Below are 27,919 nucleotides of genomic sequence, written 5' to 3'. Positions count from 1 at the left end.
GTTATTTGGAGCGCACAGTCAAAGTCGTAAAAACTGAGCCCACAAGAACGTGACGTACAAGCTGTTTTTTTTTTAATTTTTCCACATTTGGAATTTTTTTTCAGCTTCGCAGTACACGGCATGTTAAAATAAATAACATTACGGGAAAGTAAAATTTGTTACGCACAAAATAAGCCCTCACACAGGTCTGTACACATAAAAATGAAAAAGTTATGGATTTTTGAAGGTGGAGAGCGAGAAATGAGCCGAAAAACCCTCCGTCCTTAAGGGGTTAATGGACTAAGCTGCATTATGGACAGGAGTGCTGCTATAATAGTCAGCAAACCTCCCCTTTAAGGGAGCCTTCTAGGTAGCTGCTTTCCAGGCCTGAGATATCACATCAGTCAGTCACATGGTCCAGTTACATTACACTGAATACGGCTGCAGTACCAAGCATGACCACTATGCAGCACGTGGCGCTGTGCTTGCTGAGCAGTCCCCGACCGGGTGAACCTCACTGATCAGATATTGATCGTCCTTCCTATGATCAATGACAATATCCTGGAATTACTCGACTTGTAAAATAAAAAGTAAAAAAAAAATAAAAATCGGTTGTTCAGGGGTTAATGTTCTGTGAAATTGGGGGGGGGGGGGGGTTGCACCATAGTTTGGTTATTTATTCTCTTCTTCCCCTTCAGACTAGGACTTGGTGCCCTGCGCATCTCCTGCCACGCTGACAAACTACACTTCCCAGGATGCATTGCAGCGGAGCATGCTCACTAGCAGCCAGGACGTGGGCGGGCTCTACTCTCCTGACGCCCCCTGGGTCAGCTGACCTCTGCCCCGGTATGTAACTTTTTACATTTTTGCAAGTCCTGGCAGTGCCCCCACCCCCATATACACATGCCTATCAGGAGTCTAGGAAAGCTGGGTGTCACTTCTAGCAGGGGCAGGACACATGACTGTAATAACTTCCCATCAGTTGCTACATAACAGCCAGAGAGGGACAAACTAGACTGGATACAATTGTAACAAACCCTCAGCTGTTAAAAGTATTGGCTCCGAGTAGGTTTATAGCTCCTGAATGTAAGTAGAAGTGTTACTGTTCACTGACAGCAAGCGGGGGAGGAACCAAATGACAAAATATATGGAAAAGTGCAGAATTTTTTATTATCCACATTTATTTAAGAAAAGTTTCCTGACATAAGAGCAGAACAAGAGAAACTTGTACAAGTACAAACATCTACAGAGGAGAAATACAAGGAACCCGACCCGAGAGACGCATGACACCACCAGCCCGACTGTAACACTCATCCTGTACTGATCCTGAGTTACATCCTGTATTATACCCCAGAGCTGCGCTCACTATTCTGCTGCTGGTGCAGTCACTGTGTACATACATGACATTACTTATCCTGTACTGATCCTGAGTTACATCCTGTATTATACTCCAGAGCTGCACTCACTATTCTGCTGCTGGTGTAGTCACTGTGTACATACATGACATTACTTATCCTGTACTGATCCTGAGTTACATCCTGTATTATACTCCAGAGCTGCACTCACTATTCTGCTGCTGGTGCAGTCACTGTGTACATACATGACATTACTTATCCTGTACTGATCCTGAGTTACATCCTGTATTATACTCCAGAGCTGCACTCACTATTCTGCTGCTGGTGCAGTCACTGTGTACATACATGACATTACTTATCCTGGACCTATCCTGAGTTACATCCTGTATTATACCCCAGAGCTGCACTCACTATTCTGCTGCTGGTGCAGTCACTGTGTACGTACATGACATTACTTATCCTGTACTGATCCTGAGTTACATCCTGTATTATACTCCATAGCTGCACTCACTATTCTGCTGCTGGTGCAGTCACTGTGTACATACATGACATTACTTATCCTGTACTGATCCTGAGTTACATCCTGTATTATACTCCAGAGCTGCACTCACTATTCTGCTGCTGGTGCAGTCACTGTGTACATGCATGACATTACTTATCCTGTACTGATCCTGAGTTACATCCTGTATTATACTGCAGAGCTGCACTCACTATTCTGCTGCTGGTGCAGTCACTGTGTACATACATGACATTACTTATCCTGTACTGATCCTGAGTTACATCCTGTATTATACTCCAGAGCTGCACTCACTATTCTGCTGCTGGTGCAGTCACTGTGTACATACATGACATTACTTATCCTGGACCTATCCTGAGTTACATCCTGTATTATACCCCAGAGCTGCACTCACTATTCTGCTGCTGGTGCAGTCACTGTGTGCATACATGACATTACTTATCCTGTACTGATCCTGAGTTACATCCTGTATTATACGCCAGAGCTGCACTCACTATTCTGCTGCTGGTGCAGTCACTGTGTACATACATGACATTACTTATCCTGTACTGATCCTGAGTTACATCCTGTATTATACGCCAGAGCTGCACTCACTATTCTGCTGCTGGTGCAGTCACTGTGTACATGCATGACATTACTTATCCTGTACTGATCCTGAGTTACATCCTGTATTATACTGCAGAGCTGCACTCACTATTTTGCTGCTGGTGCAGTCACTGTGTACATACATGACATTACTTATCCTGTACTGATCCTGAGTTACATCCTGTATTATACTCCAGAGCTGCACTCACTATTCTGCTGCTGGTGCAGTCACTGTGTACATGCATGACATTACTTATCCTGTACTGATCCTGAGTTACATCCTGTATTATACTGCAGAGCTGCACTCACTATTCTGCTGCTGGTGCAGTCACTGTGTACATACATGACATTACTTATCCTGTACTGATCCTGAGTTACATCCTGTATTATACTCCAGAGCTGCACTCACTATTCTGCTGCTGGTGCAGTCACTGTGTACATACATGACATTACTTATCCTGGACCTATCCTGAGTTACATCCTGTATTATACCCCAGAGCTGCACTCACTATTCTGCTGCTGGTGCAGTCACTGTGTACATACATGACATTACTTATCCTGTACTGATCCTGAGTTATATCCTGTATTATACACCAGAGCTGCACTCACTATTCTGCTGCTGGTGCAGTCACTGTGTACATGCATGACATTACTTATCCTGGACCTATCCTGAGTTACATCCTGTATTATACCCCAGAGCTGCACTCACTATTCTGCTGCCGGTGCAGTCACTGTATACATACATGACATTACTTATCCTGTACTGATCCTGAGTTACATCCTGTATTATACGCCAGAGCTGCACTCACTATTCTGCTGCTGGTGCAGTCACTGTGTACATACATGACATTACTTATCCTGTACTGATCCTGAGTTACATCCTGTATTATACCCCAGAGCTGCACTCACTATTCTGCTGCTGGTGCAGTCACTGTGTACATACATGACGTTACTTATCCTGTACTGATCCTGAGTTACATCCTGTATTATACTCCAGAGCTGCACTCACTATTCTGCTGCTGGTGCAGTCACTGTGTACATACATGACATTACTTATCCTGTACTGATCCTGAGTTACATCCTGTATTATACCCCAGAGCTGCACTCACTATTCTGCTGCTGGTGCAGTCACTGTGTACATACATGACATTACTTATCCTGTACTGATCCTGAGTTACATCCTGTATTATACCCCAGAGCTGCACTCACTATTCTGCTGCTGGTGCAGTCACTGTGTACATACATAACATTACTTATCCTGTACTGATCCTGAGTTATGTCCTGTATTATACTCCAGAGCTGCACTCACTATTCTGCTGGTGCAGTCACTGTGTACATACATGACATTACTTATCCTGTACTGACCCTGAGTTACATCCTGTATTATACGCCAGAGCTGCACTCACTATTCTGCTGCTGGTGCAGTCACTGTGTACATACATGACATTACTTATCCTGTACTGATCCTGAGTTACATCCTGTATTATACTGCAGAGCTGCACTCACTATTCTGCTGGTGCAGTCACTGTGTACATACATGACATTACTTATCCTGTACTGACCCTGAGTTACATCCTGTATTATACGCCAGAGCTGCACTCACTATTCTGCTGCTGGTGCAGTCACTGTGTACATGCATGACATTACTTATCCTGTACTGATCCTGAGTTACATCCTGTATTATACTGCAGAGCTGCACTCACTATTCTGCTGCTGGTGCAGTCACTGTGTACATACATGACATTACTTATCCTGTACTGATCCTGAGTTACATCCTGTATTATACTCCAGAGCTGCACTCACTATTCTGCTGCTGGTGCAGTCACTGTGTACATGCATGACATTACTTATCCTGTACTGATCCTGAGTTACATCCTGTATTATACTGCAGAGCTGCACTCACTATTCTGCTGCTGGTGCAGTCACTGTGTACATACATGACATTACTTATCCTGTACTGATCCTGAGTTACATCCTGTATTATACTCCAGAGCTGCACTCACTATTCTGCTGCTGGTGCAGTCACTGTGTACATACATGACATTACTTATCCTGGACCTATCCTGAGTTACATCCTGTATTATACCCCAGAGCTGCACTCACTATTCTGCTGCTGGTGCAGTCACTGTGTACATACATGACATTACTTATCCTGTACTGATCCTGAGTTACATCCTGTATTATACGCCAGAGCTGCACTCACTATTCTGCTGCTGGTGCAGTCACTGTGTACATACCTGACATTACTTATCCTGTACTGATCCTGAGTTACATCCTGTATTATACCCCAGAGCTGCACTCACTATTCTGCTGCTGGTGCAGTCACTGTGTACATACATGACATTACTTATCCTGTACTGATCCTGATTTACATCCTGTATTATACTCAAGAGCTGCACTCACTATTCTGCTGCTGGTGCAGTCACTGTGTACATACATGACGTTACTTATCCTGTACTGATCCTGAGTTACATCCTGTATTATACTCCAGAGCTGCACTCACTATTCTGCTGCTGGTGCAGTCACTGTGTACATACATGACATTACTTATCCTGTACTGATCCTGAGTTACATCCTGTATTATACCCCAGAGCTGTACTCACTATTCTGCTGCTGGTGCAGTCACTGTGTACATACATGACATTACTTATCCTGTACTGATCCTGAGTTACATCCTGTATTATACCCCAGAGCTGCACTCACTATTCTGCTGCTGGTGCAGTCACTGTGTACATACATGACATTACTTATCCTGTACTGATCCTGAGTTACATCCTGTAGATCTTTTATTTTATATAAAAATAAAAAACATAACAATACAAACCAAACATAATACATAATATATACAAAATATATACAATATATTACCTGCTGGTCCAGCCACATTCACTCCTAGCAAAAACAATAATTTAAAATACACCAAATACTACAACCCCCACCCAACCGATTGTCACACCCTCAACCAAACCAATAAACAATAAGACAAGCCACACCCACAAATAAACATAAATGACTATAAATATACATAAACCCACCCCACACCCTCTAATAACAAACCACCCCACACCCATTTTTTTTTTTTTTTATAAATATATAATAACAAACACATAATACATAATACATATAACACTAAACTAGATCCCTCGCCCGCACCCTCCCCTTACCCCCAGACACTGGTCTAACGTCCAAAGTTTGCGTTAAGTAGTCCAGACCAGTGTCCAAGGTCAGTTCATAAGTCCCACCACCATCACCCCCCTCCCAACCTAACACTATGTCCCAAGCCCCACTATATACAATATATACAATATATACAGTATTTACAACATAACAAAGAAAACAGAATACAATTAAAGTCTAAACAACATAAATACAAACCACATAAAGCCCAGGTTCGGCGCCTGCAAGCCCCACATTACTATAACCTCAGAACACAAAACAAAAATCTACAGTGTCAGCATCAGCCCAACACCAGGAGAGGAGATGACAGACTAAGGGACACTAAAGGAGAACCCCCTCCAAAGGAGAGAGGCCCTCCCCGTGCCCAGCCTCTCATACTCCAGAGAGCGCACCTTCACCAGGTCACCCAGAATGTGCCTAAGCACCTCATCCACCGGGAGGATTTTACGCTGCGTCGATACTAAACACCGTGCGTTCCACGTGTGGTACCTGACCACTAGACTGACTAGGAATAACGTGCAGCGGTCCCGGCCACCCAAGCCTCTGAATGCTCCATAGGCCCACTCCGCATAGGAGAGACCGGCCAACCCGGGCCAATGGATGGAAGCGCCCACCCGGTTGTACACCTCTGTGTTAAAGGGGCACTGAAGCAGGAAGTGGTCCATGCTCTCCAGCAGGCCACCGCACTCCTCCCGGGGACAACCCCTTTCCTCAGAGCTCCTACACTTCAGATTGTCCCTCACACACAGCTTTCCATGGAAGCAGCGCCAAGCCAAGTCCCAAAACTTCAAGGGGATCCTGATGGAATTCAATAAACTCAAACCCACCCCCAGATCCCGACTTGGGCAATCCCTGAGGGCCAGAGGCTTCTGGAAATGGGTCAACAGAACCCTCTTGTCAAGGACTTTCCTCGACATGGTCCTGATCTCCCACATTCCCAGACCCCACCGGCGAATCACCTTCAGAACCGGGGTAGCGTAAGCCGGAAGATGCCCATGCGGTGTACGGAGATCCTTCACTTGCCCTCCTGTCTCCCATTCCTGGAAGAAAGGCCGAAACCATCCCCTACAGGAGTATACCCACGGAGGAGCCCTCTCTTTCCAGAGGTTTGCTACATTGATCTTAAGAAAGGTATTCACTAGGAACACCACAGGGTTGACCATACACAACCCTCCTTGTCTCCTCGTGCGGTAAGTAACCTCCCTCTTGATTAGGTTCAGCCTATTCCCCCATAACAGCTGGAAGAACAGACTGTAGACCCGAGTCCAGAGGGGTTCTGGCAACATGCACACACTGCCCAGATAAATCAGCAACGGGAGCAGGTAAGTTTTGATCAGGTTAACCCTTTCTCTGAGGGTCAAAGACCAACCCTTCCACTGGTCCACCTTCTGAGCGGCGATCTTAAGCCTGCCGTCCCAGTTTTGCATGGGGTAATCCCCCTGGCCAAATTCGATGCCGAGAACTTTGGCAGAGTCCTGGGGCCCTGGAAGAGTGTCCGGGAGATCAAAGTCTGGATCCCCCTCTCCCAGCCAGAGACTCTCACACTTATCCCGGTTGATCTTGGACCCAGAAGCCTCTGAGTAGCGGTCAACCTCTGACATCACCCATTGCGCCTCCCCTCCCGAGGACACGAAAAGGGTGACATCATCGGCATACGCTACCACCCTTAGAGTGGCTTCCGGTGCTGCCCGATCCATCCCGACTCCCACCAACGGCCCACGATCAACCCTCCTAAGGAATGGGTCAATCGCGAACACGTATAAGAGTGGGCTCAGAGGACAACCCTGGCGAACACCAGACCCGACCTCAAAAGAGCGGCCAATCCAACCGTTCACAAGCGGGAAACTCTCTGCCCCTGCATACAAAACTTTCAGCCAATTGACAAACTCCCCCGGCAGGCCATACCTCAGAAGAACAGACCAGAGGTACTCGTGGTTAACCCGATCAAACGCTTTTGCCTGATCCAAGGACAGCAAGTACCCCTTCCAGTTACCAGCCCTGCCCTGCTCCACTGCCTCCCGGACACAGAGCACAGCACTAAATGTACTGCGGCCTGGAACAGAGCAGTGCTGGGTCCCCGAAAGGAGCCGGGGTGCAAACTGCACCAGCCGATTAAACAGCACCTTTGCCAAAACCTTTCTGTCCGTATTGAGAAGCGCTATGGGACGCCAGTTCTCAACACGAGATCGGTCCTTACCCTTTGACAGGATGATCAGGGCTGACCTCCTCATTGACTTCGGCAGAGCGCCCGAGGAAAGACACTCATTGAATACCTCAGTCAAGAGGGGAACCAAGGCGTCCTTAAAGGTCTTATAAAACTCGGATGTTAAGCCATCCGGACCTGGCGATTTCTTGAGGGCGAGCCCTTCAATCGCCCGGCTGACTTCCTCTTCCCTGATCACTTCGGTCAAAACATCAAGAGAGGGGTCTACTCCTGGCTCAGGGACAGTTTCAGCCAGGAAAGCCGACATCACATCCCGATCTAGATCCTTCCTGCCCAAGAGGTGCGAGTAGAAGGATCTGACGACCTCCAGAATCCCTGATCTGGACCTTTTCAGGGATCCCGTACTGTCAACCAGTCCCGTGACAACTTTACCATTCACTGACATCTTGCAGTTTCTGTAAGGGTCGGGCGAGCGGTATTTCCCGTAATCCCTCTCAAAAACCAAAGATGCGTGTCTATCGTACTGACACCTCTTCAGCAAGGATTTCACTCTGGAGATGTCCTCACGACTACCTCCAGTCGAGACGAGATGCTCGAGTTTCCTCCTCAGGCCCTGATACAGACGGTACCTGTCCAGGCTCCTGAGGCTCGAGAGCTGGCGGAAGAATCTCGCCACCCTTTTCTTGAGCATCTCCCACCACTCTGACTTACTGCTACAAAGGCCCAGCAATGGTACCTGGCTCTGAAGAAAGTCCTCAAAGGATTGTCTGATCTCCGCTTCTTCCAGGAGAGACGAATTGAGCTTCCAGTAGCCTCTTCCCATCCTGGGGTCTCTGTAACATTCAGAGAAAACAAAATTAAACAGTGATCGGAGAATTCCACCTCAACAACGGACACTGCTGAAGAAATGGCTTCCTCCTTTAAATAAAACCTGTCTATTCTAGACCTGCAGCTACCCCTATAATAGGTGAACCCCGCGTGGCCTGGGGTGTGCCGGATGTGGACATCCACCAGGCGAGCCTCACTAGCTATGCTATTAAGAGCGACGCTATCATAAGTCAGCTTGTCTCTGGAACCTCCCCTATCCTGGGACCTCGTGACAGCATTGAAGTCCCCTCCAAAGACCACCTGCCGACTTGTAAAAAGGTAGGGCTTGATCCTCATAAAGAGACACTTCCTGTCCCACTTGGACTGGGGACCATAGATGTTAATTAGGCGAAGTTCTTGTCCCTTCATGAGGACATCCAGGATCAGGCACCTCCCCATTTCTAACTCAATAACTCGTCGGCATTCTACCGGTGCGGTAAAAAGGACCGCCACTCCGCTATACGGCTCGGCCGCAAGAGACCAATAGGAAGGCCCGTGTCTCCATTCCCTCTTAGCTTTATACACGGCCGCCAAATCTGGCAGCCTGGTCTCCTGCAAAAATAAAATGTCGGCTTCAACGCGGCCGAGAAAATCAAAGGCCGCAAATCTAGCCGCATCAGACTTAATGCTGGCGACATTAATGGACGCCAGCGTCAACGGAGTGGGTGCCGCCATCATGAGTGATTGAGTTAGACGGCTTTCTTTTTCCCACCGCCCTTCTCTTCAGTTTCAGAAGAGGACCCTTTCCCTCTCTTTTTTGAAACTGTAGTGTCCATATCAGCTCTTTCATCCTCGTCTCCGGACTCCAGGTCAGTCTCCCATTCTGAGGACGAAGCATCCCCAGCGGAAGACTCAGCGTCTCCTGAAAGCCCTCCCGCCCTCTCCGGAACCTCACCATCAACCTCTGAGGCAGAGACGTTGTCAAGGGCTTGGAACCGGTTGGAAAGACCAACCAGAGGGGAATCAGCTTTACCTTCCTTTGGCTTCTGAGTCAGGGTGAGAGAAGATTGTAAATCTCCCTTCTTTTTCTTTTTCCTTTTGCCCTGCTTGCGCTTTTCCTGTAGCCACGCCCTACTATCCTCATCCATACTCTCATAATGGGAGGATTCTGAGAGCGTGGCCGCTTCCTCCCTCTGGATCCTCCTGACCTCCTCATCCAACTCATCATTCCTCGGGGCCTCAGCAACAAGATTGGGCTGAAGGACAGGGCCGGGGGCAGTGACCCGCGACTCCCCCACCTCCCTGTCCCTTTGGCGCCTCTCCTGACGCCTCTGTCGTGATGGCGTCACTTTCTTATCTTTCTTCCCTGGCCCCTCAGTTCCTCCGCCTCTGCTAGTCCCCTCCCCAGCAGATTCGGCCTCATGGCCTTCACCCACCGGAGCCAGAACCGCATTAGCAAAAGAACGAGGACAACGGCTGAATGGGTGACCTAAGTCACCACACAGGTGACACCGAATCTGCTTACAGGATGCAGCGAGATGGCCGACACCCCCACACAACGCGCACTTCTGCACGGTGCAGTTTGCGCTGAAATGTGTGGGGTCACCGCACCTGTGGCACAGCTTAGGCTGCCCCCGGTAGAAGATCTGGATGCGATCCCTCCCCAGGAAGGCTGATGAAGGGATGTGGGCAACCGAGTTACCTGAAACCTTTAACTTCATCATAAAGGTCCAGGCCCCTGACCAGATACCAAACTCGTCCCGATTTTTCCTTGGCGTCTCCAATACTTCACCATATCGCCCAAGCCAAGTCATGATGTCATAGCAAGAAAGTGATTCATTACGGGTTAAAACGGTCACTTTCTTGACCTGGTTTTGGCGAGACACCGCCTGAACAGCAAAATCTCGCCAACCGGGCATGTTCTTTTTCAGCTCATAATTCCCCCAGAAGAGCTCAAGTCCCTCTGGGCGAACAAAACTGACATCGAACTCAGATGTGCCATAAGGATGAATCAAGGCAAAGATGTCTATCGCCTTGAAGCCCATCTCTAGGAGGAGCTCAACCACCTTAGTTCTAGGTGGACACGCATCACTGCCCCGCCACCTAAGACGGACCACATTCCTACGGGCGCCACCTGGCCCGGCTGTCGGGAGGGAACATGCAGTTTCCCCCCCTCTATTTTCTCGGAAGGCTCCAAGGCCGTGCCTCTCTATCCAGAAGGACAGATCAACCTCTCCACCCTCTACAGTGATTGATCTTTCCCCTTTTCTCAGAGCTTCCAGAAGACGCTGCTGCAAAATATTGCCCCTAGGGCCCGAAGACGAGGAGGATGCGAAATCTCCCCCAGCAGTGACACTGGCATAACTTCTGCCACCGCTGGGGGTTGCCACCGCTAGGGGCACAACAGGACCAGATCCCACCATACCCCCACCCATAACAGCCCTCTTATTACGTGCAAAACATCCCACAACACCATCACCTCCCACCATAGCATCACCACAAGTCCCAGCAACACCTCCAGCCACACCAGTATCTCTACTCACAGGAACCTCCCCAGTTACAGCAACACCTCCCGCCATAGCAGCACCACTAGTCCCAGCAATAACTCTCTCCATACCACCATCTCCACTCACAGCAGCCCCGCCACTCACAACAGCCCCCTTATCCACAGCAACACTTCCACTCATAGTAACAACATCACCTCCCACCATAGCAGCACCACTAGTCCCAGCAATACCTCTCTCCATACCACCATCTCTACTCACAGCACCACCATCACCTGCATTTTCTACCCCTGATAACGACCCTTCAGCCACAGCACCATTCACACTCGCTGGACCAGCAGTAACGACGGACGGCAGGACAGCCTCAGCATCTCTGGCCGTAGGGGCAGAGGCCACCTCCACAGAACCAATTCCCCCGGCCTGCATGATCTGTCCAGAGGTGACCCCAACCCCAGATTGGCTTTTGCCCTCTGCTTCTTCGGCGTCAGATGTCAGTTTGCGTTTGCTCGCCGTCCGTCTTTCGCCAGTCTCTACAGGATGTCTATTTTCAGTATTACCAGTTCCAATACAAAACAGGACTTTTTTTCCCATGGAGAAATCGCCACCTCTGGGAGGACTGGGACCCGTAACCGACGCCGACACCAGGCTGCCCCCCCCTCCCCCTGGGGAGCAGGCCACAGTGCCGGTGCTAGATGGAGCGCCCCCCGCGGGGCGACACTCAGTGTCCGGCCTTTCAGCCGATGCTTTCCCTGCTCCATTTCCACTACTACAAGCAGAGATGGAGCCTTGCGCCTCGCCACCTGGCTTTGTAATCTCCCTGCACCTTTGCACCGGGTCCACAGCAGAACTCGGGGGGGTTTGGGTAGCAGGGCTTGCACAGTGAGCTGACCCTGCGCTGTGCTCGGGGGGGTGTACAGGGAGGGGGGTAAAGATGAATCTTACCTCTTCTTGCTGCTTGGGCCTGGTCTTCTTCGCCTTCCTCCGGCTGCTCCCCCCAGCGGCTTCCTCTGGGAGTTCGTCACCAAAAGAAAAGTTCTCCATGCGCACTGGGGACTCGAGCAGCCGGATCTCCGCCATGAGCGCCCCTCCCTGGCTGCCGGTGTCACTGTCCTCCCCCGAGCGAGGTGTTACTGCTGGCTGTCCTGCAGGGGGCCCACTGCACGAGGCCTGCTGATCTTCCTGCAGGCCGCCAGGTGGGAACTGCTGCTCGTTATCATCATCATCATCCTCCTCCTCCACCTGGCTCGCAGGCTGCAACCCCTTCAGCCTCTGCTCTCTGTTATCAGCCATGTCTGCAAATCTGTCATCATTCAACAATTTTTCCTTGAATGGACCGCCGTTCTCGCTAATAAAAGTCTTTCTTATAAGAAGCTTCTCAATGTCTGATTTTAGTCTTTTAATTTCACTGGTAATCTCTGACCTCTGCTTCCCCATTGCTGTATTCACCCTGGCACGGGCACAACGCAGCTCCTCCCGGAGCCTCCTGATGGTCTTAGTTGCCTCTTCGTACTCACAGAGGTGGCTCTGGACCCGGGAGGCATAGGTGGACAAAGACTCCCGGGGTCCCTGCACCGCCCAGCCTCCCCCCGCATGGTCAGCCTTACCCCTGTGAGCACTCCGCTTCATGGCTCCAGCCCCGGAAGGACCGCTCCCACCCGCACCGACTTGGGCATTCAGCTTCTGGGTTCTCCGCTTCTCAGGGGGAGCAGGAGCCGTATTGCTACGACTCCGGGTGGAACGTCTCACCCCTGAGTCCTCCATAGCGCTGGCCGGTTGCTGTCCTTTCCTGCCTCCCGCCGGCCTAGACCGGGAAGCAGGAGCCTGGGACTTGGCTCCCTCACTCATCCCCAGGAACCTAACTCCCTCCCTGGGAGAGGAGAGAGCAGGCCCTGGGCGGGCAGATCTTCCTCCAGGAGCTCAGGAGCACAAACACACAGCAGCTCCACACACAGCCACACCCTCTGCTAATGAGATAACGATCTCCAGAGATGCACTCACTATCTGCTGCTGGTGCAGTCACTGTGTACATACATGACATTACTTATCCTGTACTGATCCTGAGTTACATCCTGTATTATACCGCAGAGCTGCACTCACTATTCTGCTACTGTTGCAGTCACTGTGTACATACATGACATTACTTATCCTGTACTGATCCTCAGTTACATCCTGTATTATACTCCAGAGCTGCACTCACTATTCTGCTGGTGGTGCAGTCACTGTGTACATACATGACATTACTTATCCTGTACTGATCCTGAGTTACATCCTGTATTATACTCCAGAGCTGCACTCACTATTCTGCTGCTGGTGCAGTCACTGTGTACATACATGACATTACTTATCCTGTACTGATCCTGAGTTACATCCTGTATTATACCCCAGAGCTGCACTCACTATTCTGCTGGTGCAGTCACTGTGTACATACATGACATTACTTATCCTGTACTGATCCTGAGTTACATCCTGTATTATACCCCAGAGCTGCACTCACTATTCTGCTGCTGGTGCAGTCACTGTGTACATACATGACATTACTTATCCTGTACTGATCCTGAGTTACATCCTGTATTATACTCCAGAGCTGCACTCACTATTCTGCTGCTGGTGCAGTCACTGTGTACATACATGACATTACTTATCCTGTACTGATCCTGAGTTACATCCTGTATTATACCCCAGAGCTGCACTCACTATTCTGCTGCTGGTGCAGTCACTGTGTACATACATGACATTACTTATCCTGTACTGATCCTGAGTTACATCCTGTATTATACTCCAGAGCTGCACTCACTATTCTGCTGCTGGTGCAGTCACTGTGTACATACATGACATTACTTATCCTGTACTGATCCTGAGTTACATCCTGTATTATACCCCAGAGCTGCACTCACTATTCTGCTGGTGCAGTCACTGTGTACATACATGACATTACTTATCCTGTACTGATCCTGAGTTACATCCTGTATTATACCCCAGAGCTGCACTCACTATTCTGCTGCTGGTGCAGTCACTGTGTACATACATGACATTACTTATCCTGTACTGATCCTGAGTTACATCCTGTATTATACTCCAGAGCTGCACTCACTATTCTGCTGCTGGTGCAGTCACTGTGTACATACATGACATTACTTATCCTGTACTGATCCTGAGTTACATCCTGTATTATATCCCAGAGCTGCACTCACTATTCTGCTGCTGGTGCAGTCACTGAGTACATACATGACATTACTTATCCTGTACTGATCCTGAGTTACATCCTGTATTATACCCCAGAGCTGCACTCACTATTCTGCTGCTGGTGCAGTCACTGTGTATATACATGACATTACTTATCCTGTACTGATCCTTAGTTACATCCTATATTATACCCAGAGCTGCACTCACTATTCTGCTGCTGGTGCAGTCACTGTGTACATACATGACATTACTTATCCTGTACTGATCCTGAGTTACATCCTGTATTATACTCCAGAGCTGCACTCACTATTCTGCTGCTGGTGCAGTCACTGTGTACATACATGACATTACTTATCCTGTACTGATCCTGAGTTACATCCTGTATTATACCCCAGAGCTGCACTCACTATTCTGCTGCTGGTGCAGTCACTGTGTACATACATGACATTACTTATCCTGTACTGATCCTGAGTTACATCCTGTATTATACTCCAGAGCTGCACTCACTATTCTGCTGCTGGTGCAGTCACTGTGTACATACATGACATTACTTATCCTGTACTGATCCTGAGTTACATCCTGTATTATACCCCAGAGTTGCACTCACTATTCTGCTGCTGGTGCAGTCACTGTGTACATACATGACATTACTTATCCTGTACTGATCCCGAGTTACATCCTGTATTATACTCCAGAGCTGCACTCACTAGTGTGAAATATTTTAAGGTTTAAAATGCTAATTGTAGTTTATATGAAATTTGTGTATATATTTTGCCATTGAGGGACTTTGGTGCCATCATTAACACACAGCACAGACTGTGATTCAGTCACTCAGTGCAAGCACAAAGGTCATTATTTCCAGATTCATTACCAGAGCAGCAAACACAATGTAAGTACATTGTATCTCCTCCTCATGTAATGTATAGAAAGTCGGACAATCAGAGGAGCAAGAACAGGGGGGAGGAGCGTATATAGTATATATCTACAGGAGATACAGTGCTGCTTATATTTTAATCACTAATACTTATAACATTCACACTTTATAGCAGTTATATTTCTGTACATAGGGGCTGTATTATAGTAGTTATATTCCTGTACATAGGGGGCAGTATTATAGTAGTTATATTCTTGTACATAGGGGGCTGTATTATAGTAGTTATATTCCTGTACATAGGGGGCAGTATTATAGTAGTTATATTCTTGTACATAGGGAGCAGTATTATAGTAGTTATATTCCTGTACATAGGGGGCAGTATTATAGTAGTTATATTCTTGTACATAGGTGGCAGTATTATAGTAGTTATATTCCTGTACATAGGAGGCAGTATTATAGTAGTTATATTCCTGTACATAGGAGGCAGTATTATAGTAGTTATATTCTTGTACATAGGGGGCAGTATTATAGTAGTTATATTCTTGTACATAGGGGGCAGTATTATAGTAGTTATATTCCTGTACATAGGGGGCAGTATTATACGGTAGTAGTTATATTCCTGTACATAGGAGCAGTATTATAGTAGTTATATTCTTGTACATAGGGGGCAGTATTATAGTAGTTATATTCCTGTACATAGGGGCTGTATTATAGTAGTTATATTCTTGTACATAGGGGCAGTATTATAGTAGTTATATTTCTGTACATAGGGGCTGTATTATAGTAGTTATATTCCTGTACATAGGGGGCAGTATTATAGTAGTTATATTCTTGTACATAGGGGGCGGTATTATAGTAGTTATATTCCTGTACATAGGGGGCAGTATTATAGTAGTTATATTCCTGTACATAGGGGGCAGTATTATAGTAGATATATTCCTGTACATAGGGGGCAGTATTATAGTAGTTATATTTTTGTACATAGGGAGCAGTATTATAGTAGTTATATTCCTGTACATAGGGGGCAGTATTATAGTAGTTATATTCCTGTACATAGGGAGCAGTATTATAGTAATTATATTCCTGTACATAGGGGCTGTATTATAGTAGTTATATTCCTGTACATAGGAGCAGTATTATAGTAGTTATATTCCTGTACATAGGGGCAGTATTATAGTAGTTATATTTCTGTACATAGGGGCTGTATTATAGTAGTTATATTCCTGTACATAGGAGCAGTATTATAGTAGTTATATTCCTGTACATAGGAGCAGTATTATAGTAGTTATATTCCTGTACATAGGGGGCAGTATTATAGTAGTTATATTCTTGTATATAGGGGGCAGTATTATAGTAGTTATATTCCTGTACATAGGGAGCAGTATTATAGTAGTTATATTCTTGTACATAGGGAGCAGTATTATAGTAGTTATATTCCTGTACATAGGGGCAGTATTATAGTAGTTATATTCCTGTACATAGGGGGCAGTATTATAGTAGATATATTCCTGTACATAGGGGGCAGTATTATAGTAGTTATATTCCTGTACATAGGGAGCAGTATTATAGTAGTTATATTCCTGTACATAGGGGGCAGTATTATAGTAGTTATATTCTTGTACATAGGAGGCAGTATTATAGTAGTTATATTCTTGTACATAGGGGGCAGTATTATAGTAGTTATATTCCTGTACATAGGGGGCAGTATTATAGTAGTTATATTCCTGTATATAGGGGGCAGTATTATAGTAGTTATATTCTTGTACATAGGAGGCAGTATTATAGCAGTTATATTCTTGTACATAGGGGGCAGTATTATAGTAGTTATATTCCTGTACATAGGGAGCAGTATTATAGTAGTTATATTCTTGTACATAGGGAGCAGTATTATAGTAGTTATATTCCTGTACATAGGGGCAGTATTATAGTAGTTATATTCCTGTACATAGGGGGCAGTATTATAGTAGATATATTCCTGTACATAGGGGGCAGTATTATAGTAGTTATATTCCTGTACATAGGGAGCAGTATTATAGTAGTTATATTCCTGTACATAGGGGGCAGTATTATAGTAGTTATATTCCTGTATATAGGGGGCAGTATTATAGTAGTTATATTCTTGTACATAGGGGGCAGTATTATAGTAGTTATATTCTTGTACATAGGGGGCAGTATTATAGTAGTTATATCCCTGTACATAGGGGGCAGTACTATAGTAGTTATATTCCTGTACACAGGGGGCAGTATTATAGTAGTTATATTCCTGTACATAGGAGGCAGTATTATAGTAGTTATATTCCTGTACATAGGGGCAGTATTATAGTAGTTATATTCTTGTACATAGGGGGCAGTATTATAGTAGTTATATTCCTGTACATAGGGACAGTATTATAGTAGTTATATTCTTGTACATAGGAGGCAGTATTATAGTAGTTATATTCTTGTACATAGGGGGCAGTATTATAGTAGTTATATTCCTGTACATAGGGGGCAGTATTATAGTAGTTATATTCTTGTACATAGGGGGCAGTATTATAGTAGTTATATTCGTGTACATAGGGGGTAGTATTATAGTAGTTATATTCCTGTACATAGGGGCAGTATTATAGTAGTTATATTCTTGTACATAGGGGGCAGTATTATAGTAGTTATATTCCTGTACATAGGGGGCAGTATTATAGTAGTTATATTCTTGTACATAGGGGGCAGTATTATAGTAGTTATATTCGTGTACATAGGGGGTAGTATTATAGTAGTTATATTCCTGTACATAGGGGGCAGTATTATAGTAGTTATATTCTTGTACATAGGGGGCAGTATTATAGTAGTTATATTCCTGTACATAGGGGGCAGTATTATAGTAGTTATATTCTTGTACATAGGGGGCAGTATTATAGTAGTTATATTCCTGTACATAGGGGGCAGTATTATAGTAGTTATATTCTTGTACATAGGGGGCAGTATTATAGTAGTTATATTCTTGTACATAGGGGGCAGTATTATAGTAGTTATATTCCTGTACATAGGGGCAGTATTATAGTAGTTATATTCTTGTACATAGGGGGCAGTATTATAGTAGTTATATTCTTGTACATAGGGGGTAGTATTATAGTAGTTATATTCTTGTACATAGGGGGCAGTATTATAGTAGTTATATTCCTGTACATAGGGGGCAGTATTATAGTAGTTATATTCTTGTACATAGGGGGCAGTATTATAGCAGTTATATTCCTGTACATAGGGGGCAGTATTATAGTAGTTATATTCTTGTACATAGGGGGCAGTATTATAGTAGTTATATTCTTGTACATAGGGGGCAGTATTATAGTAGTTATATTCTTGTACATAGGGGGCAGTAATATAGTAGTTATATTCTTGTACATAGGGGGCAGTATTATAGTAGTTATATTCTTGTACATAGGGGGCAGTATTATATTAGTTATATTCCTGTACATAGGGGGTAGTATTATAGTAGTTATATCCCTGTACATAGGGGCAGTATTATAGTAGTTATATTCTTGTACATAGGGGGCAGTATTATCGTAGTTATATTCTTGTACATAAGGGGCAGTATTATAGTAGTTATATTCTTGTACATAGGGAGCAGTATTATAGTAGTTATATTCTTGTACATAGGGGGCAGTATTATAGTAGTTATATTACTGTACATAGGGGGCAGTATTATAGTAGTTATATTTCTGTACATAGGAGGCAGTATTAAAGTAGTTATATTCTTGTACATAGGGGGCAGTATTATCGTAGTTATATTCTTGTACATAGGGGGCAGTATTATAGTAGTTATATTCTTGTACATAGGGGGCAGTAATCTAGTAGTTATATTCTTGTACATAGGGGGCAGTATTATAGTAGTTATATTCTTGTACATAGGGGGCAGTATTATAGTAGTTATATTCCTGTACATAGGGGGCAGTATTATAGTAGTTATATTCTTGTACATAGGGAGCAGTATTATAGTAGTTATATTCCTGTACATAGGGGCAGTATTATAGTAGTTATATTCTTGTACATAGGGGGCAGTATTATAGTAGTTATATTCTTGTACATAGGGGGCAGTATTATAGTAGTTATATTCTTGTACATAGGGGGCAGTATTATATTAGTTATATTCCTGTACATAGGGGGTAGTATTATAGTAGTTATATCCCTGTACATAGGGGCAGTATTATAGTAGTTATATTCTTGTACATAGGGGGCAGTATTATAGTAGTTATATTCTTGTACATAGGGGGCAGTATTATCGTAGTTATATTCTTGTACATAAGGGGCAGTATTATAGTAGTTATATTCTTGTACATAGGGAGCAGTATTATAGTAGTTATATTCTTGTACATAGGGGGCAGTATTATAGTAGTTATATTACTGTACATAGGGGGCAGTATTATAGTAGTTATATTTCTGTACATAGGAGGCAGTATTAAAGTAGTTATATTCTTGTACACAGGGGGCAGTATTATAGTAGTTATATTCTTGTACATAGGGGGCAGTATTATAGTAGTTATATTCTTGTACATAGGGGGCAGTATTATATTAGTTATATTCCTGTACATAGGGGGTAGTATTATAGTAGTTATATCCCTGTACATAGGGGCAGTATTATAGTAGTTATATTCTTGTACATAGGGGGCAGTATTATAGTAGTTATATTCCTGTACATAGGGGGTAGTATTATAGTAGTTATATCCCTGTACATAGGGGGCAGTATTATAGTAGTTATATTCCTGTACATAGGGGGCAGTATTATCGTAGTTATATTCTTGTACATAAGGGGCAGTATTATAGTAGTTATATTCTTGTACATAGGTGGCAGTATTATAGTAGTTTTATTCTTGTACATAGGGGCAGTATTATAGTAGTTATATTCCTGTACATAGGGGGCAGTATTATCGTAGTTATATTCTTGTACATAAGGGGCAGTATTATAATAGTTATATTCTTGTACATAGGGGGCAGTATTATAGTAGTTATATTCCTGTACATAGGGGGCAGTATTATAGTAGTTATATTCTTGTACATAGGTGGCAGTATTATAGTAGTTATATTCTTGTACATAGGGGCAGTATTATAGTAGTTATATTCCTGTACATAGAGGGCAGTATTATAGTAGTTATATTCTTGTACATAGGGGGCAGTATTATAGTAGTTATATTCCTGTACATAGGGGGCAGTATTATAGTAGTTATATTCTTGTACATAGGGGGTAGTATTATAGTAGTTATATTCCTGTACATAGGGGCAGTATTATAGTAGTTATATTCTTGTACATAGGGGGCAGTATTCTAGTAGTTATATTCTTGTACATAGGGAGCAGTATTATAGTAGTTATATTCTTGTACATAGGGAGCAGTATTATAGTAGTTATATTCTTGTACATAGGGAGCAGTATTATAGTAGTTATATTCTTGTACATAGGGGCAGTATTATAGTAGTTATATTCTTGTACATAGAGGGCAGTATTATAGTAGTTATATTCTTGTACATAGGGGGCAGTATTATAGTAGTTATATTCTTGTACATAGGGGGCAGTATTATAGTAGTTATATTCTTGTACATAGGGGGCATTATTATAGTAGTTATATTCCTGTACATAGGGGGCAGTATTATAGTAGTTATATTCCTGTACATAGGGGACAGTATTATAGTAGTTATATTCTTGTACATAGGGGGCAGTATTATAGTAGTTATATTCTTGTACATAGGGAGCAGTATTATAGTAGTTATATTCTTGTACATAGGGGGCAGTATTATAATAGATACATTGGTGTAGTGTTGCATCTGTTCAAAACTTGTTTTGTTTTCCTTTGGCAGTGTTTTTAGCGCCTATGGCGTCCAGCAGGCTACGTGTGGCGGTGATTGGAGCTGGGTCTGCTGGGCTTTGCAGTGCACGTCACATTCTTTCGAGACCATTAGCCTTTGACCTTCCAGTTGTGTTTGAGGCGACTAGTCAAGTGGGAGGAACCTGGGTGTACATGGAGGAACCAGAAAATGTTGAAAATACCCATTCCAGTATGTACAGAGATCTGAAGTAAGTAGATTACACAGGCAAAGTGCCTGCCAGGGCCTAATGGAATCGGTACTTTCAGCCCTGGAGGTTTGGGGTCTTTATGCTGAGGTCTAGCTGGGTCGCTGGGAGAACGGTCGTTCTCTTCTTGTAGATGTCAATCCTCCCCCACCGGGGCCGACAGGGACATTGTAAGAAAGTCCCCTTGACTTGAGACTGTAATACACAGGATATCCCCTGACTCTGAATTAGGCTTCTGCAGGTTGGATGTCTCCATCTCCAACACAAAATCATCTCCCCGGTGCTACATCACTCACAGGCACCATTTCTTATTAACTCTGGGTCTTCACTTCTAGTACTAGGTCACCAGCCATCGAGGATCCCTGCCTGCTACCAGGTGACAGAATGAAATGACACCAGGAAACTGAAATAAACATACATAATAAAATATGATAATTACATAGGATAAAAAAGGCTCAGTATGTGGCAAAGGTCCTCCACCTCGTTCACTCTGTTAGGGGGTTTTCAAAAGTTACCAATTCATGATGCACCGTAGATAAAAACACAGGGAAAAGGGACATTGTGGGGCCTAGTGGTGCAGAGGTGGAGAGAGACATTTTCCTACTCGTCCGACAAAGGGCGTGGCCAACCGAACAGGACGTGGTTTCAGATAAAGGGGGCATGGCTGTATGGAAATTAGCCGGTGCGCCAAAATATCACTGTGGTTGCACCAAAATGTGGCGCACAATTTAGAGCAGCTAAACTTAGAACTTGACAATCCGGATTCATTATCACAATAATTAATTTGGTGCGGCACAAGACGAGTGGTGACAGCTCTGCACTGCATATGTCTGAGACACATTAATGAATTTCCCCCTATGAGGTTTTCCTTCATAGCCGGGGGCTAAGGGTACCCCGGAGTAGATAGACATGGTTCCCTAAGTTACCTATCACCTACAGTGTCCACTCCAAAAGGATTACCAGGAAATAAATGAGTAATGACCCTTACTTTGGGTTTTATTAACACATACTGGGGCTCTTTACTAAGGGTCCGTTGGACGCATTTTCATGGGGTTTACCAACTGTTTCCGTTTTGCGCTGAATTGCCACAGGATTTTGGCGCGCACAATCGGATTGTGTTGCATCGGCGCCGGCTTGCACGCAACAGAAATGGGGGGGCGGGTTGTCAGACAACCCAACGGGTTTGGACTATGCGTGGGATTTAACACCTAAAATTGGGTCGCAAGACACAAACTTACAAGCACCGGGAAGAAGCAGGTGGACCTCGGTGCAGAAGCGACGGATGCAGGAACTTGGGCGCACAATTTTGGTGAATCGCGCTGGACCTGAATCCTCGTCGGACAATGCACCGCGGGATCGCGGCAGGACCGGGTAAGTAAATCTGCCCCACTGGGTTTTCTAATAGATTCTTGCAGGAATTACTAAAATAGGTTTAGTAGGGAACCCTCTTTGGGTCTCGACATAAGTCTCTTTAGAATGATCAATACTACAATGAAACAATCAAGTGACCTCCACTGGGCTGATATATACATTGCCACAACATATTTCCATGATACAGTTGTGTTCTGAACGTGAGAGTCCAGGGATTGGCTACAATAACTCATGTGACCATGGACCTCTGTGTTACTCTTCTGGTCTCTAGTGATATTACAATGGGATCTCCTATGGTTCAAATGGATAAATGGTGTAATCTATTCTAAATTAAACTTGGACATTTATACTCAAAAATCTAAGCCAGGGGATCGCGGAAATATTTTATCGGACATTTCATTGTGATGTTGGGATAACATTGGTCGGAGGGACATGTCATGTAGAGGATCCATCATATGAACTTAAGAATTGACTTTAAAAAAGAAAAATCTTTCACTTTTTAGAACAAATCTTCCTAAAGAGGTCATGGAGTTTCCTGATTTTTCATTTAATCCCTCCTTACCGTCCTTCATCCACCATTCCGAAGTGCTGAAATACCTGGAGGAATACACCGAGAAATTCTCCATCCGACCATGTATTAAGGTAAGACTAGGCCAATACCTCAGTCATGGATTGGGGACCTAATGTGTCCTACACAGTTGACTATTACAGGACTGTGGACATTTCCGGTCCTGGCTGGGAGTGCAGTTATGTATGTGGCCATCATCAAGTATAATCAAAGCCATGAGAGCCACCCATTAGGTTTGTAGTCCAAGCCATTAGCTTGTTTCACTAATGCTCCTCATATCTATGAGCACTTCATTTCTGGTAATGGAGACCGACCACTGGGGGTACCAGAGGGATAAAAGAAGTAGAAGTTTTTAAGATGAAACAAAACATCTCCTTGACCTTTTGGTACATTGCAGTTTAATACTTGTGTAGTTTCCGTCTATCCGGTGCCTGGGAACCAAGAAAGAGCGTCCTGGTGGGTGGTATCTACCACTCATGGTGAAGAGGTGGTAGAAAAATTTGATGCCGTCATGGTGTGTGTGGGGTAAGTGTCCATTTTTTTATCTCTTCCTGATGTTTAAAAAAAAAAAAATGTATTCCAAAAATATCTATCAGCTGGTATAGCTTGTCCTGACTACCTTGATGTTATCCAAATTCCTGATCACAAAGTTGTGTTCCACCCTTTCTAAAGAACCTTCAGGCCTAGTCTGGAGACAGAAGTGTATTTGTGGCCTCATGAGTATTTGCCCCACTTCCATCATTCATGAAGAGCAAAAATGGGTTGGTGCATCGCTGGTACCATAGGGCTTTATGTCAAGAATTCAAATGTCTCATCCCATACATCAGTCCCTTTTGCATTCATGTATTTGGCATCTTTTGGGCGGAGAAGGTCTCTTGGCTTGAAACTAGAATAAGTTCTATAAGTTCTCCCATGATAGGACTTTGACATTCTCTGATCTGTGATACATTAATTCCATGCTCACCATCTCTGCCCTGGTCTGAATATTGTACTGACTATGCTTTAAGCCTCACATTCAGGTCCTCGTAACAACCTGACGTCTCCACCTCAAGAATCGCCTCCCGCATCAAATCCTTTTTGACCCAGCACGTTACTTAATTGTTAGTCCATGTCCTCATCATTTCCTGCTTGGACTACTGCAACATTATTCTCTGCGATCTCCCACCCTACTCCCTAATGTCCAATCTATCCTAAATGATGTTGCCAAGCTTGGCCATGTCTCTCCACGTTTCTCCTCTGTCTCCTCTCTGTTAGTCTCTCCACTAATTATCCAATATACAACAAATTCCAAATAAAATATTAACTATAACTTCTACAGCCATCCGCTCCGTGTCCCGTCCAAATATCTCTGACCTCATCAGCCAATACCATCCCTCACGTAATCTCCGTTCTTCACGGGACCTTCTTCCTCATTCTCCAACTCTCCGATCTTCTCCCAACCTTCTCCAGGACTCTTGTGCATCCCTCACACTCTGGAACTCCCCCACCTTCTAAACCTTCAAACTTAACCTGAAAACCGAACTGTTTAACTAATGTTTAGTCCCATTCTCCACAGACATTACTCCCATCCCTACATCCCTGACATCGAGGGCATGAAGGATTTTCAAGGTGAGGAAAATAATTTGTTGGCTTGGTTTTCGTTAAGACTCTAATCTTTAGGAACGAGGAACTCAAATGTTTGAGGCATCAAAAGTATCAGCAGATACATTTTGATATTGATTGGTCATCTCCAGTTGGTCCTCTTTGTGTACCAGGACATATGCTCGTGGTGTCGACTGTGTCTCGTAATACACAGCACTTTTCGAGATGGGGCCGTTCCAAAATTAATTCATGAAATGGAAATGTGACTGCTGTACATGTATAATATAAATACAAAATTTCATAAATTGGTTACATTTTTTTCATGATTTTTGCAGGACAAGTATTACACAGCCATTTTTACCGCTTCCCGGAGGTCTTCTCCTCACGCTCTGTTGTTCTCCTGGGCTCAGGACCTTCAGGTGTAGACATAGCTATGGAACTTTCTGCACATGCCAAACATGTCATTTTGAGTCACCGTGGTCCTCCTCTAAACTGGAGCCCACCAGAAAATGTCTCCATGGCACCTCCAGTGATCAGAGCTGCCCATGATGGGCTAATTTTTGAGAATGGGATAAAGGTTGAAGCAGATACTCTGATCTTCTGTACTGGATACAAATACCACTACCCGTTCTTCTTGCCTAGAACTGGTATCAGTAATGGTCAGGTGATGGAACGTAAGGATGTATTGGACTGGGGATTTTTGGATGGTGAAGATATAGAAAACCCTGACCAAGGGAAAGGACATCTCCCACCACTCTATAAACGCCTTATCCATGCCCGATACCCCACCCTAGGCTTCATCGGGGCCTGTAAAATTGTGATCCCATTCCCGCTTGTTCATTGCCAGGCCCAATTTTTCTTGGAAGTGCTGGAGGGTAAATGCCCATTACCACCTACAGAGCAAATGCTTTCAGAATCCCGAAAAGAGCTTGTAGAGCACCGAAGAGCTGGTCTACCACTCAAATACCTTCACCGCCTTGGAGAGAAACAGTGGGAATATGCCCAGTCGCTGGCAGACACCGCAAGTTTCCAGCCACTGGCACCTGTTCTGGCCAAATTGTATGAAGCAACTCGAGAGTTCAGAAACTCAAACCCTTTAATGTATCGAAAACTAAACTTCACGATCTTGGACAGAGAAGATTTCGAAATGAGGACGGACCTGAAAGATGAGGACTATGTGTAGTGGCCATTACTCCAGCAGAAAGCGAAACACACTCCATACAATCAGTCAGATCAATGAACCTTCACTAAGTTTATGGAGTGGGTTTAGGCCCTTGGTGGGAGCCACGTAGGCGGTCATGGTGGGACCCACGTAGATAAGATTGTACGTATGACCCTTCTTAATGACCTCCCATCCCCTGCTATAGGTAACACAGCAGACGTAACCATTGTTTTATGAAGAACATGACACTAATTTTGGGTTAACATTTGAGTAACATAGAAAGTGGTACCATCAGAGACCGGGTCAAATTGGGGAAATGATGGTACGGGATGCCACCACGGGTTACCAATGGTAAATTCAAACAAGTATTAATAATAGTGGTATACGTTATGTTGGGAAACAATAGTAGGACATGAATGAAGTGTGAAAGTAGCGGGTACAGGATGATGAGAAATGATTGAGGTAAGGTATGTTATGTAACAAAAGTGGGGGACAGTATGTTGTGTAATTATAGGGAGATATAATATGATATGTAATGATAGTGGGGGACAGTATGTTGTGTAATGATAGTGGGGGACAGTATGATGTGTAATGATAGTGGGGGACAGTATGATGTGTAATGATAGTGGGGGACAGTATGTTGTGTAATGATAGAGGGGGACTGTATGATGTGTAATGATAGTGGGGGACAGTATGTTGTGTAATGATAGTGGGGGACAGTATGTTGTGTAATGATAGTGGGGGACAGTATGTTGTGTAATGATATTGGGGAACAGTATGTTGTGTAATGATAGTGGGGGACAGTATGTTGTGTAATGATAGTGGGGGATAGTATGTTGTGTAATGATAGTGGGGGATAGTATGTTGTGTAATGATAGTGGGGGACAGTATGTTGTGTAATGATAGTGGGGGACAGTATGTTGTGTAATGATAGTGGGGGACAGCATGTTGTGTAATGATAATGGGGGACAGTATGATGTGTAATGATAGTGGGGGACAGTATGATGTGTAATGATAGTGGGGGACAGTATGTTGTGTAATGATAATGGGGGACAGTATGATGTGTAATGATAATGGGGGACAGTATGTTGTGTAATGATAGTGGGGGACAGTATGTTGTGTAATGATAGTGGGGGACAGTATGATGTGTAATGATAGTGGGGGACAGTATGTTGTGTAATGATAGTGGGGGACAGTATGTTGTGTAATGATAGTGGGGGACAGTATGATGTGTAATGATAGTGGGGGACAGTATGATGTGTAATGATAGTGGGGGACAGTATGTTGTGTAATGATAGTGGAGGACAGTATGTTGTGTAATGATAGTGGGGGTCTGTATGATGTGTAATGATAATGGGGGACAGTATAATGTGTAATGATAGTAGGGGACAGTATGATGTGTAATGATAGTGGGGGACAGTATGATGTGTAATGATAGTGGGGGACAGTATGATGTGTAATGATAGTGGGGGACAGAATGATGTGTAATGATAGTGGGGGACAGTATGTTGTGTAATGATAATGGGAGACAGTATGATGTGTAATGATAATGGGGGACAGTATAATGTGTAATGATAGTGGGGGACAGTATGTTGTGTAATGATAGTGGGGGACAGTATGTTGTGTAATGATAGTGGGGGTCTGTATGATGTGTAATGATAATGGGGGACAGTATAATGTGTAATGATAGTAGGGGACAGTATGTTGTGTAATGATAGTGGGGGACAGTATGATGTGTAATGATAGTGGGGGACAGTATGTTGTGTAATGATAGTGGGGGACAGTATGATGTGTAATGATAGTGGGGGACAGTATGTTGTGTAATGATAGTGGGGGACTGTATGATGTGTAATGATAGTGGGGGACAGTATGTTGTGTAATGATATTGGGGGACAGTATGTTGTGTAATGATAGTGGGGGACAGTATGTTGTGTAATGATATTGGGGGACAGTATGTTGTGTAATGATAGTGGGGGACAGTATGTTGTGTAATGATATTGGGGGACAGTATGTTGTGTAATGATAGTGGGGGACAGTATGTTGTGTAATGAT

The 27,919-nt window shown here is 44.4% G+C and overlaps 1 protein-coding gene across 1 annotated transcript; it reads left to right on the top strand.

Annotated features, from left to right (window-relative positions):
- Positions 1–699: 699 nt before the first annotated feature.
- LOC140128294 (uncharacterized) lies at positions 700–27,919 on the top strand. The gene is made up of 6 exons (XM_072149890.1): positions 700–825; positions 20,972–21,188; positions 23,060–23,198; positions 23,522–23,649; positions 24,680–24,732; positions 25,041–27,919. The coding sequence occupies exons 1-6, from the start codon at positions 735–737 to the stop codon at positions 25,886–25,888; spliced, it is 1,476 nt and encodes a 491-aa protein (XP_072005991.1). The 5' UTR covers positions 700–734; the 3' UTR covers positions 25,889–27,919.

Source organism: Engystomops pustulosus, chromosome 4, assembly GCF_040894005.1.
Source record: "Engystomops pustulosus chromosome 4, aEngPut4.maternal, whole genome shotgun sequence".
Taxonomy (NCBI): domain Eukaryota; kingdom Metazoa; phylum Chordata; class Amphibia; order Anura; family Leptodactylidae; genus Engystomops; species Engystomops pustulosus.
This window is presented reverse-complemented; position numbering and strand designations above follow the sequence as displayed.

Bases quoted from the DNA above. Each gene is read 5' to 3' on its own strand.
- LOC140128294 (XM_072149890.1), top strand. From the start codon at position 735: ATGCATTGCAGCGGAGCATGCTCACTAGCAGCCAGGACGTGGGCGGGC. The intron at 23,199-23,521 runs GTAAGACTAGGC...GGTACATTGCAG, and splicing joins CCATCCGACCATGTATTAAG to TTTAATACTTGTGTAGTTTC. The intron at 24,733-25,040 runs GTGAGGAAAATA...TGATTTTTGCAG, and splicing joins GGGCATGAAGGATTTTCAAG to GACAAGTATTACACAGCCAT.